At 42.4% G+C, this 13,129-nt stretch overlaps 1 protein-coding gene across 5 annotated transcripts in view; it reads right to left on the bottom strand.

The window, feature by feature from the left end:
- Window positions 1-13,129, bottom strand: part of ZFYVE27 (zinc finger FYVE-type containing 27) — a 291,267-nt gene that overhangs the window by 241,405 nt on the left and 36,733 nt on the right. For all 5 annotated transcript variants that reach the window (XM_085606361.1, XM_085606351.1, XM_085606358.1 and 2 more), the window contains exon 3: window positions 11,177-11,247. In XM_085606361.1, coding sequence (XP_085462487.1) covers window positions 11,177-11,247 — 71 coding nt within the window. The remainder of the gene's footprint in view (window positions 1-11,176; window positions 11,248-13,129) is intronic.

Raw genomic sequence — 13,129 nt, forward strand, 5'->3', positions numbered from 1 at the left:
CAGTCGAACTGGACCCTACCGGAACCGTGGTTTGCCTGGGCAAGTGCAGGTATATTTATACCTTGAAGGCAGTGGTTCCCAAACTTTTTTGACCCGTGGCTCCCTTGACCTATTTGGCAGTCGACCGTGGCTCCCCCCCATTTTTTTTACCGTTGGGCGGGTGGGTGGGGATGTAAGCCCAACCGCAGGAGTACTTCCTGTTGTCTTCCTTAAATTAATTGGCATGCAATGAAGGCATTTATTTAATCATATTTGTAACAAAATAAAAAGATAACAGTTGTAAAAGGGGAAAAACACACTTTTGTTTTATGTGCTGATACGTTTTCTCTCATCGAGAATGTAAATGCGATGTGAACTCAGGCGTGGGAGGCTGTATTGAAGCCAGTGACCATACTGATGTTTCAGTAATATTTGAATGTATTCCCCTTTCAGAGACCATCTGAGAGTTCTACTGGGTTCGGTCTAGAATAGATTAGAAAAATGACGATGGCCCTGTCTGTAAACGCACATTTGAAGATGTTTTTTAAACAAAATACACATTTTTAAATTTTATTGTAAATGCATATTCCCTATTTTTTTTAAAAGTGTATTTCGTTTAAAAAACATCTTCAAATGTGCGTTTACAGACAGGGCCATCGTCATTTTTCTAATCTATTCTAGACCAAACCCAGTAGAACTCTCGGTTAATCTGTAGTTAAATTCCACCAAGTTAAGACGGAGCCACTCGGTGTTATCATTGCATACTGGAGGAAAAATGCACCCAACAGGCAAACACGCATGCCGAAATTCATTTAATACACCCCTGTCAACCCTCTCCCCCTGCCTGCCAGAACCCTGCCATCCCTCTCCCCCTGCCCGCAGATGTCTCCCCCGTCTCTTGTTGTATGCCTTGTGGCTGGCCCTGCGCTAGGAGTGCCCGTTCTGCCCATGCTTGCTCCCTTCGTGACCTCTCCTGCCCCCTCTACCCATGTCTGTCCCCCTTCGTGTCTTGAGACTGTCACTTCTTCCCATGCCTGCTCCCTTCGTGTCCTCTGACTGTGTCTTCTATCCATGCTGCTCCCTTTGTGTCCTCAGACTACCCTTCTCTCCATGCCTGCTCCATTCACGCACTCAAACTACCCTTCTGTCCGTGCCTGCCCCCAAACCCCCTGACTGCCCCTTCTGTGCATGCCTGCTCCCTTCGCGCACTCAGTCTGCTCCTTGTGTCCATGACTGCTCCATTTGTGCCCCCTGATTTACCCATCTAGCAATGCCTGCTCCCACCGTGATTTCAGACTTCCCCTTCTGTCCATCCCAGCCTCCTTCGTGCTCTCAGACTACCTAGTCTGTCCATGCCTTGTCCCTTCGTGCCCTAAGACTGCCCCTTTCCTCCATGCCTGAGCTGAATATGAGAGTAACACAATTACGTCGGCACAAAACAGCTCAAGACCCTGTTTAAATTATTAATTTCCACTCGTCCTTGTCTGTCGAACCCCCCCACCCCCACCGCTCTTACCTGCACAGGTGCTGCTGCGTTTAATGATGAGCGAGTGGCAGACCGAAGAGGCCAATCAGAACCTCCACTCCCGCTGTGCCGTGCCTGTATCCCTGTGCCATGCGTAGCTCCACGTGCCTGTCAGTCTTTGTGCATGCCTGTATCCCTGTGTCATGTGTAACTCCACCTGCGTCTGTCTCTATGCCGGGCCTGGTTTCTTGTGTGCTGGGATTGTCTTGTCTATTGCCCTGGTACGCCTGTCTCACTCTGCCTTGCGGCGGATTTTCCATGATAATGCAGGTGGCATTTCTAGCGCTGCCGGCTGCAATTTCCCACATCGTGCCGCGGCGCCCCTGGCAACTAATTATGGCGCACCGGGGTGCCGCGGCGCACAGTTTGGGAACCACGGCCTTGAAGGTGTTTAGGAATGCCTGTATTGATGTAAAAGTCGGGCATCGGCACGTCATGAATGAACCCCTAAGGAATAGATGTTCATGCATACTAAATGAGTTCTTGGAGAAATCAATATCCAAGCAAGGGAAATTCCTAAAGGCTTAAGAGTCTGGTTTCCAAGAACTCGTTCTGACGTGGATTGACGAATGTAGGAGACCATGCCTGTATTTGGTTAGCATGGACAATGCCTAAACAAGGGATGGATTTTCTATGCCTAAATAAGGGTAATATGAATTGTACCTATACAAGGGCATAAATCGGGAAACCTATATACGGAATCTAAATCTACACACAACAGGAGAGGGATAGGCAAAGAGATGCACAGGACCATTGAGATCAAAGAATGATCCAACCACAACACTGGTAGAGGATCCTCAACCTTAAGATTAGAATCATTACTGTTAAATTGGGTCAATACGGTGCGCTTTCTCATGCATGCACTTATTGTGCCACCCTGAGTGTGACAGACCAAAACATGCGTCCCAGCCTGCCACTGAAGACTGGTAGAGCAGCTTTAAACTATTAACTTGACTTTGCCATATAAACTAATGACAATGTCCAGATCTTCCTTTTTAATATATATGTCACCCTAAGGTAGGCCTATCGTTTCCTTATGCAGGGCGTTGCATATTAAAAGGTTGGACATGCCTTTTCATATGTCACTGGTTAGCAGGCCTCAGTGCACTCCAAGTCGAAAACCAGCAGCATCAGTCCAAAACGTTGTGGTTGATCATGCAAAAAAAAGGCATTTCCTTACAGTAAACTCATTTATTGAAACTACCAATTATACGCCCTTTGGGTGGAGATTTGCTGGATAAGCAGCACAGTTTGTCTATAATTCCTCAATGTAATTTCCCGTTCACCCAAAAATTCAGCAGGACAAGTCAATGTTAACATATATGATACGTTAATTACTAGTAACACTGGTTTGCAGCTTAAAGCTCTACTATATTCACATGCTGTGCATTATTCCAGGTTTCTAGTGGTTGGGTCCAGAAGTGATCTTAGTATCCAACCTGGGTGGTTTAATAATGACTTCCTATTAAAAAAGAAGTTATAAAAATTAAAAAAATAAAAGAACGACTTCCTATTGAACAGAAGCCCACAATCACTCCGTATGGGACTGACATTTTAGATTCTTTACATTTGTAGGGAAAATATAGGATATTTAGAAGAGGTTTCGGCGTGGCTACGGCGCCAGAGGAAATGGCCGCGGTTCTGGGGAGCTCCGTCGGAACGTAGTCACGATGGGAGCCTTCCAGGTGCTGCAAACGGCCACCCGGTTCTAGAAACCACACCACTCAGCAGCGGAGTGTTTGCAGCCTCACAGGAGCGTTTCCTGGACAAGCGGAGCGAGAGGAACATGCCGTATTTCGCTCTTTCACCATCGGCAGATCGCGCCTGACGAGCGGCCGCCATTTTGTGGATTCAGTAATCCTGCACGCTCCCTGCGCTTGCTTCACCTCACATCCCCTTGTGCACAACAGGCCTTTTATCAGGATAACGCCTCAAGATTGACATCGCCTCAAGACTGCAATGTCCTCATTACAAATAAATGGGGTAAGAGGTTTTTCATCTTTTCAGAGCCCTTTGCTGCTTTGCAATGCTCAGCTGAGGAATAACTGCCACTTTCATGTGAGTATTGCGCCTTTTGCCGCCTATATTTCACATTCTCACCATTGGCGAACTGTACCTGGGGGCGGCCGTCATTTGGATGTTTCAGTAATCCCCTGTGTCTCCTGCGCATATTTTGCCTCACATTGCCCTGTAAAAACGGGCTTTACCTCAGGAAAACACCTCAAGTTGGGAATGTCGTCATTACCAATACACAGGGTAAAAGGTTTTTTATTCCGCAGTATCTTTTTTGCTGTTTTGCAGCTCATAAACGAGGAATAATCGCCATTTTGATGCACCTTCTGCACAATTTCTTAGCCACCTATTTTTTGCTTCATGCCATAACACGCTGAATCTTGACTTGTGCATTCTGTGGTAACTGAAGGAAGAGGATTTTACCATAACTGAGGAACGAATGCCAATTTGTTCTATATTGTTACCCTTACATTACAGTTCAGAATACTGTTTTTTCTCCTCAATATTCTGTCTTCATGCTGTTAATATTGGATTAATTTCAGTAATATGCTGGTTTTTGGCTACTATATATAGGACTTTTAATACAGTTTTTTTTTCTATATACGTTTAACAACTAATATCTGCTATTTCTCAATGGCAATGCCACGTTACAACAAAAATATGTCGCAAACGAACGCGACCAAGGTGTCTTTGGAGGACATCAATCCATTCAGTGTCTTGCAAGACAATATGGAAGATGCAGCTAATGACGTTCCCAACACAAAAAATGCCTCTCCTCATACCTCTCGCCCAAAATAAAAAATTTCCTCTTCTAAATTAACCTCTTCTACTGCTTCTACCACAGGGAAAAGAGTTAAAGCGAATCCTCCATCTCCTGCTAATACCTCCTCTTCTATCTCTATGGAGCTCCTACTTGAAGAAATCCGTTCGCTTAAACCCTACATGGCAGAAACGAATTCCCGTCTTCAAAACCTTGAAGATAACTGGTCACATACTGAACAAAAAGTAGAGAATCTTGAAAAGAAATGAGCTTCAGTTCAAGTAATCACAGACCAAGTTCCATGTATGCGCAGAGAAATTCAAGGTCTTAAACAACAAGTTGAAAGGCCTTGAGGGATCGAATCCCATATCCTTTTTTCAATCATTTTTGCCTAAGCTTCTTGGTCTCCTAGATTCTCCAGCTTTGAACATTCAACGAGCGCACCGGTTAGGTCCAAATTCTCGTTCCTCTGCCTTCTCCTCTTCTGCAACCAAACCTAGAGCTGTTATCTTGTACTTTTTGGAATAAACTGACCTACTTAAATTTCTTCAAGCTGCCAAGCAGAAAGGGAAGGTTACTTGGAATGGTTCTAATCTCTTCTTTGCACAGGATTATGCCAAACTTACTGCAGATCGTCAGAAGAAATTTCTGGAGATGAGACCAGCTCTTCGATCTTTGAATGCTCGTTATGGCCTATTCCACCCTTGCCTCTTTAAACTGACTTATAATAACAGGACGACGAACTATGAGGATCCAGCGATACTTCAACAATTTCTAGATTCTTGCAGAAATGATTCTATGGACATCCCCCGAGCATAATTAATTTTTCTGCATTTCCAAGTGATATTATGTCATGGTGTTTGTTCTTTTCCTCCCTGCTGTAGTTTGTATACTATTCCGTTGTGACTTTTGTTGTTAATATTCTAATTTCTTTTTTAATTCTTTTAGATGCGGTTTTGTGATCCCTTGATCTCTGTAATCTTCATGTTCACCTGGAGGTCTTTATCCCTTTGCCGCGTTCTCATGTAGTCTTCAGTCCGCTGTGCTACCTTCCTCATGTGGTTCCACCATCCCCAGTCTCATTGTTTTTTTGTGGTGTGTCTTTTTAACATCTTTTTTTACTGTCAACGGTTAGATTTGTATTGTATTTTTGTTTTGGGTTTCCTTCTCCCTCAGTCATTTCCTTCCCTATTTTTCCCCTTTCTCTTTTTCTCTATCTTTTTCTCCATCTATTTCTTTATACTTTTCAATACTCTTCTTATACTTATCTTCTTCCTTTCTTTATTCCTGAGTCTCTTTCGCACTCTTTGGTTCTCTAACTTTTTTCTCTTATGTGGTAACATTTTTATTGCTTATACTGTTTGCATAATAACTGTTCATGTTATATTTGATGGTTTCTTTTTAGAGTTGTAACTTGGAATGTTAAAGGAATAAATAACCCCATTAAAAGACAGCGAGTACTGACACATTTAGCTAGATTAAATACTGCAATTGCATTAATTCAAGAAAAGCATTTATCAGACACAGAAGCTTCGAAGTTGAAACGAAGTTGGGTGGGTAATGTCTTTTCTTCCCCTGCTTTAGGTAAAAAAAAAACGGAGTTTCTACCTTATGTCATAGGAAATACCAGGTTACAGTTACCCATCAAGAAACTGATTTGGAGGGTCGTTGGGCAATTGTCAAAATTCTTATAAATAAAATACCTCTTCTTCTGTTTAATGTATACGCACCAATTAATGTAGACAATACTTTTTGGACACAGATATCAGATAAACTCCTTTTATTCGATGATGAGTATATTATTTTTGGTGGGGATTGTAATCAGGTTTTTGACCCTATTTTGGATAGTCGATCTCCTATTAAATTTTCTAACACAAAGATGCACTCTCAATTTACATCCTCCATACGCCGTAAATCTTTAGTTGATATCTGGAGGCTCTGCAATCCCACTATCCGAGAGTACAGTTTTTATTCCCCTCCTCATCATTCACAATCTCTTTTTCAGTAAACCCTTATCTCAACAGATTTCCCATTCTGAAATTGGCTCTATTTTGGTATCAGACCACGCTCCAGTCTTAGTTGATTTTGAGTTACTCCCTTTTACACCTCATGCAGGCAGATGGCGTTTTAACAATGTGTTGTTATCAGATCCGAATTTCACAAGTCAATTCACCTCTTTTGCTTCTGAATTCTTTTCCTTTAATTCTACCCCGGACTCTTTCCATGTAGTTATTTGGGATGCTTTTAAAGCTACCGCCAGAGGCTTTATTATAAACTTTGTCTCAAAAAAGAAAAAAGCTTTCCAAGAAAAAAACTCCCAATTACTTGCTAAAATCAAACAACTTGAATATACTTATTACCATTCGAATTCTGAATCCGCATTAAAGAATCTCATTGACGCAAAATTTGAATTTAACAAAATATCTACGAAAGCCGCTTCTTCTTATCTTTTAAAATGCAGTGCTCGATACTATGGAGGCCAAAATAAGATGGGGAAATTGTTAGCGAACTACTTAAAAATTAGACGCGAACGGACCAAAATAGAATCTATACAGACTGACACTGGAGTATCTTGCTTTAAAGACGATGATATATTACATGAATTTGTTTTGTTTTATAAAAATGTATATACCCTGAACAGCAACCAAACTCGATGGACCTCTCTACTTACTTTCAATCTATTGAGCCTCTTTCACCCAGTGACACAGATTTTTCCTCCTTAGAAACTTATATCACTACATCTGAAATTACACACACTATAACACTATTAAAAAGAGGGAAGGCCCCTGGTCCAGACGGATTTACGATTGAGTTTTACGCTCATTTTGCAAATCTCCTATCACTCTACAACGACTTTATCTCTAATGGTTCTTCATCTGGGACATTTCAAGAGGCCAATATCTCTTATTTCTATATTATACTCTAGCCCTAAAGCCTCTATATTGTGAACGGCAAAGCCTCAGAGTATTTATCACTCTCTAGAGGAGTGCGTCAAGGTTGCCCCCGCTCTCCTCTTTTGTTTATCATAGCCTTAGAACCCTTTTTAACTAAAATTAGATTGGATGAAAGGATTACTGGCTTCCAACTGGATTCCTCTCATGTCAAATTGTCCGTCTATGCGGATGATATCCTTTTGTATTGTTCCAATCCAACTACCTCCATCCCTTCCTTTTTATCTCAAGTTGATATTTTCTCTCGATTATCTGGGTATCGTCTCAACTCAGATAAATGTGAAGTCTTGCCTCTATATGTTCTCTGTCTCAAACAAGATTTTATACAAACAGGCTTTTCCTGGCATGTTATGTTATGTTATGTTACTCTTATAACGCGCTCGGCTACTCACGAGTATCCCGGCGCGAAACCTGAGGCAGACAGAGTAGATCAGACAAAGAGAAATGTTTTCAGCTTCCTTTTGAAAGCAGCGAGCTCCTGCGTGAGACGAAGATCAGGGGGGAGGGCATTCCAGGCCCTGCTGGCCTTTACCACCAGAGAACAACCTCCAATCCTCTGAAGTCTAAATCTAGGAACTAGGGCCAGGCCCATAGAAGCCGAGCGCAAGGCCCGAGCGGGGGCATAGAAAGAGAAGCGTTGCTGGAGGTAGAGGGGTCCCGGACCATGAAGGGCGCGATGTGCCAGAAACAAAGATTTATATTTGATCCTAGCCGCTACTGGTAGCCAATGAAGGGCAATCAGGTGGGAGGTAACACTCAGTCTAGAAGAGAGACCCAGTAGTAGCCTGGCTGCAGTGTTCTGGACTACCTGCAATTTCTTGATGAGGTATCCCGGAGAGCCAATATAGAGAGAGTTGGCGTAATCCAAACGGGAAAGAATCAGCGCGCAGGTGACTGTGACTCTGGCTGCCTGCGGAAGGAGAGGAAAGAACTTTCTCAGAGTTTTAATAAGTCCAAAGCAGCAGCCAGCAGTTTTCTTAACCTGGGTGGAAAACAGCAGATTCTCCTCAAACCAGACGCCCAAGTTCTTGGTGGGCCGACCCTCGGACGAGGGGAGAAGAAGCTCCTGAGACCAAAGCTGAAGACGGAAATCGGAGGGAAAGGTGCCGAAGAGCAGAATTTCCGATTTTTGGTCGTTGCACTTGAGCGGAGCCCCTGCCAGCCAAGCGAAGATGGAACGAAGACACTGTTGAGCATCCAGAGCTGAGCTAGAGGCCATATCCCAGGTGAAAAGCAGCTGGGTGTCATACCTCAAAGATTAAATATTTGGGCTTATGGTTCTCCTCCACCATCTCAGACATGTTAAAGATTAATTTTGACAGCATTATAAAGACTATATCAGATTCTATTGATCGCTGGCACCCGCTTTTCCTCTCTTGGTGGGGCCGTTTAGATTCTATCAAGATGATGCTTTCTCCTTTGATTCTTTATCTTCTTTCTATGATTCCAGTTCACATCCCTGCCTTTTATTTTAAGAAAATGGATTCTCTTTTAACCAAATTCCTGTGGAAGAATAAACCTTCTCGGATTGCTTTGTCTGCTCTAAAAGCAGATAAATCATCGGGAGGCCTTAAATTTCCTGACTTTAAATCATACCACTACGCCTTTTCTTTAAAACAATCTCCTCGCTGGCTTTTTGAGGATCAACATATTCATCTCCCCATTTGGTTGACTATAGAAAAATATTTTTTATCCCCTTTTGAATTCAAAGAATCACTTGCCTTTACTAATAATATCTCTCTTTTTCGCTCACCAGTCATTTTCCATACGCGTAAAATCCTTCCACCTCTCCTTCCGTCCTTCTTATCCTTCCTCTTCTTCGTTAGATCAACAACCCATTTGGTATAATAATTTGTTACGTATTAATAATCACACAATTTATTGGAAAACATGGAGACTCGGGGGATTGCTTTGGATATCCCAACTCTTAATTAATAACATCCCCATATCCTTTTTGGATTTACAATCAAAATTTGCACTACCATCCTCTTGTAAGGCTAAATATGCCTTACTTTGTTCTTCTCTATCCCAATATCTGCAATCCCTACCGGCTGTTTCCTCTCCTCCATCCAAATGCTCCACTATTTTTCCTTTACTTTCATCCTCCACACAGGCTTCTTCTTTATATAAATGTCTATTTCTCATTTCGACTAGAGACGAGGGGAAAGCTGAATTTGCTTGGGAAAAGGACTTAGCCGAATGTTGGCCTATCTCCCTTTGGGATAAGCTATGGCTAAAAATTCACAAGACATCCAGAGCTGCTAATACTTCTCAAACCCTATATTTTATTTATAAACGTATTTTATTTACTCCTGCAAAGTTGACATCTATTTCTCCCGATTCATCTCCTGCATGCTGGTCTTGTCCTTGTGTAGAAGCTGACCTAAAGCACATGCTTTTTGAATGCCCTCCCATTTCTCGCTTCTGTGGCTTGGTCTGGTCTCAAATTAATAAAATCTTTCAAACCCAAATCTCTTTCTCACATTCCAACATTTTCTTAGGTTCTTTATCATCAGCCTGGCCTACTTCACCTCCCACCTCCAAATGAGTTGATTTATTATTAGCAAAAGCTTTTCATTTGATTACTTCTAATTGGAAGCAAGCAGAAAAAGTCACTTTTAACGCATGGTGGAATGCTGTTTGCTTTCATCATAGACTGGACACCAATTTTGTCACTCCTGTATCTCTTTCCATCACAAGAGACCTTCTATGGCGCCCGCTATCCTCCTACCTAACCTGTGTTGCATCCACCAACATTACGCCAGTTAACATTTCCGATGAAGTTCGGAAACCCCCTTCATGTAATTGTGTTTTTTGCTTCTTTCACATTTATACTCATGTTTACTCCTTTTGTTATATTGTTTCGATTGTAGTTAATCTATACATTTGTTAATCCTATTTTTTCTATGCTTATTAATATAGAGCTCAGGTATTATGTCCATTTTTTGATGATGTAATATTTATCTTTTTTTTGCTTCCCCCTTGATCCCCCCTACCTGTTCACCTCTTCTTTTTCCCCGTATATAAATTGTTATTGATGAAAATTATATATCTTATTATGTTATATCTCTTTCTATATATGAAATTTTCCTTTGTTATTCACTTTCTTTTTTCTTCAATAAACTTAAACAAAAAAGAAGAGGTTTCGTGCTGCAAAATTGCCCCTGCTCCATCTGCACCATTGTACATATTGATTCAGACCTGTACACTATTCACGAGTGAATTAAGACTGTGCAACATCAATTATGCATCGTTTTAATGCCTTTCATTATGCAGTAAGTTGCCATCTGGTCACTTTGGAGCACACTGGAGAACAGAATAGGTTGCTGCTGAAGTATGGTTCATACGCTCTTATCTTAAGGTCTTTAGGTCTTTATTGAAAGTGGGGCACAGAAGTAGGATTGCTGGGATATTATTTCTTTTCTCATCCCTAATAAACCAATCTTCCGCGTGCTAACTAGGCCGGACAAAATGTAAATGAATCCTGTGTAATTCACATAACTGTGTCTGCTTGTTACGTGAAACAAATAACACCATTGTGCCACATAATCACGTTGTTGCTTGCTGCAAAATTATTGCTCTGTATTTCGTGGCAACACTTTTTGGCAGAGTTTTTTTAAAAGCAAAATGCATTCTCACATCAACAAATGCATTTCACACTAAAATGTAGCACTAATGAAGGATTTGCATTTTGCGTCATTAGGTGTAATGTTCCCAAAATTCTGCGTAAATACACGAACTTCGCACACTGTTAAATTGTTTACCAATGTCCCATTTATCCATCTATTGTTTGTTTTCTCTTTATCACTATTCATTTACATCTGAAGAACCATATATATGTGGACAATGTAAATAGGCAATTCTTTGCAAAACCCTTCCACCCTAACGTCAATTCATTATGAAATGAAAAAAATTACTCTCAATCTACCAGAAGAATGAATAGCTTACCTTCGTTAAGAGTAAGTAGCATGAAATTCACAGCAAAGCATGTCAAAAGAGAACAAACTGGCATCTGCCATCTAAAGGAAAGAAAGAGAACTTAAATTGCATTTAATAAATCAGTGCTGCTGTTAAGTCTCCTGTTCTGTGGGCTAGATGTGTCATTTAATTAAAGTTATGTTTGATACAAGCTCAAAGCAGCATTCACTGCGAAGGAGAGTCTGTAACAATTAAATCTCATTAAAAAAAGAAAAGATAAAACAACAATTACCCAAACAAACACGTGACTAAAATCCTTGAGCCCAAAGTGGTGTTAATTCGTTCGCCACAGATCATGAGAGAATTGATAATCCCAGTGGAGCAACTCAGGCTGGAGTGACTGAAGGATGGTTTACTGGAGCAGGTAATTCAAAGTGTTGTTGGTTGGTTGATAAGCTTACTTAGAACGCTTGTGGTGAAGCAGTGGTGATGGTGCAATGATACACTGGCTACTGCAGGTATTCTTCAGAAAGGTGATTTTATTGATTATACAGTTTGCTCAGATTTTCTGAACAAACTTTATAATCATTAAAAAGGAGTGCGGCAAGCCCTGTGGGCAACTCCCTGCATGAAGCCAACCCCATGCCGTGTGGAGCAGGGATTTGGCCACAAGGCTTGGCCTGGGGTCAGGCCCTGTGTCCAACCTCCCAAAGGCCAACCCGCGATAGAGGCATGCAGCCCTCCTCCATGGGTAGATTTCGACCCTGGGGACCCCATTCCCATGGCCGGCACATTTTGTGGGATAGTGAGGGCACGTGTTCCCCCTACCTGGGATGATTTTGGGCCCAAGGACCCCATCCACCAGGGCACGGCACAGTTTTTTTTTTAAGGGGAGGGGGATACATGCCCTCTCCACCCCCTCAAGCCCTCTGCTGTAATTATGAGGGGGGGCACCATCACCCGGGGGCTGGTCATATTGTAAATGGGAAGGGGGGCACGCAGCCCCCCTTCCTCAGGCCAATTTCAGCCCCAGGGTCCCCATCCCCCATGGCCCAGCATCAATTGTAAATTGGACGGTGGGCACGCAGCCCCCCTCCCCGGGCCGATATCAGCTCCTGGGACCCAATCCTTGGCTGGTTAGTAAAGGGGACCCCATTACCCGGGGTTCAGCCAATTAGTAAAAGGAGTGAGGAGATGCTACTGCATAACCTACTGGCAGTCGCCAGTAGGTAGTTATGGTTAGGACCTGTAGGGAGAGCGCTTTTTGTTTTGCTAATAACTTTGGCGCAGTCTGACAAATCTTCACTAAATTTTCAAAACTAGTTTGCCAGCTACTTCAGCTGCTGTCTGGAAAGTTTCAAGGTGATCCATCAAGCGGGGGCTAGATCCTGGTCCTGAAAGAGTGCTTTTGTAATATGGTGTAAATCTGTTCAGTAGTTTGTGTTTAAAATACTCCATGTGAGTGGGGTTAGTCCCGGGACCTTTTACCCCATTAGTTAGGGCTTGTCCAGGACCCATTCTCACTCACTAGCTAGTACCTGCCATAAATATAGCTCCACAGAACACTTCCTCAACCTGTGGAAGATCAGAAGACGACTGGATCTTTCGTCTGTGACCGGAGGAGAGGAGAGCTGAACGACTGAACCTGCTCCCTCTTGTACTTAGGACAAATAAGTGGACTCCAAAGATTGCAAGGCTGGCCTCCTGTTCAAGATACAGGGATACAACAGCTTGCAAGAGACCATTTCTTGGAAGTACCCAGTTGATCAGTAGCAACTGGATCCTGCTGCTGGCCTCTGCCTGGCAACCTAAGTGCCTCCCCTGAAGTCCCCGGAGGGCTTTAGCAGAGCTTTTCTATGGTGGAATGGGACCTAAGAGATTTATTCGGAAGGTAAAACTTTGAACAAGACAAACCTGGTTGGTCTACCACAATCAGTGGTCATCATTGGTGCTTTGTGCTATTGCTATTTAAAACTTTTTTTA

Source organism: Triturus cristatus, chromosome 1_2, assembly GCF_964204655.1.
Source record: "Triturus cristatus chromosome 1_2, aTriCri1.1, whole genome shotgun sequence".
In the NCBI taxonomy this organism is placed as follows: Eukaryota; Metazoa; Chordata; class Amphibia; order Caudata; family Salamandridae; genus Triturus; species Triturus cristatus.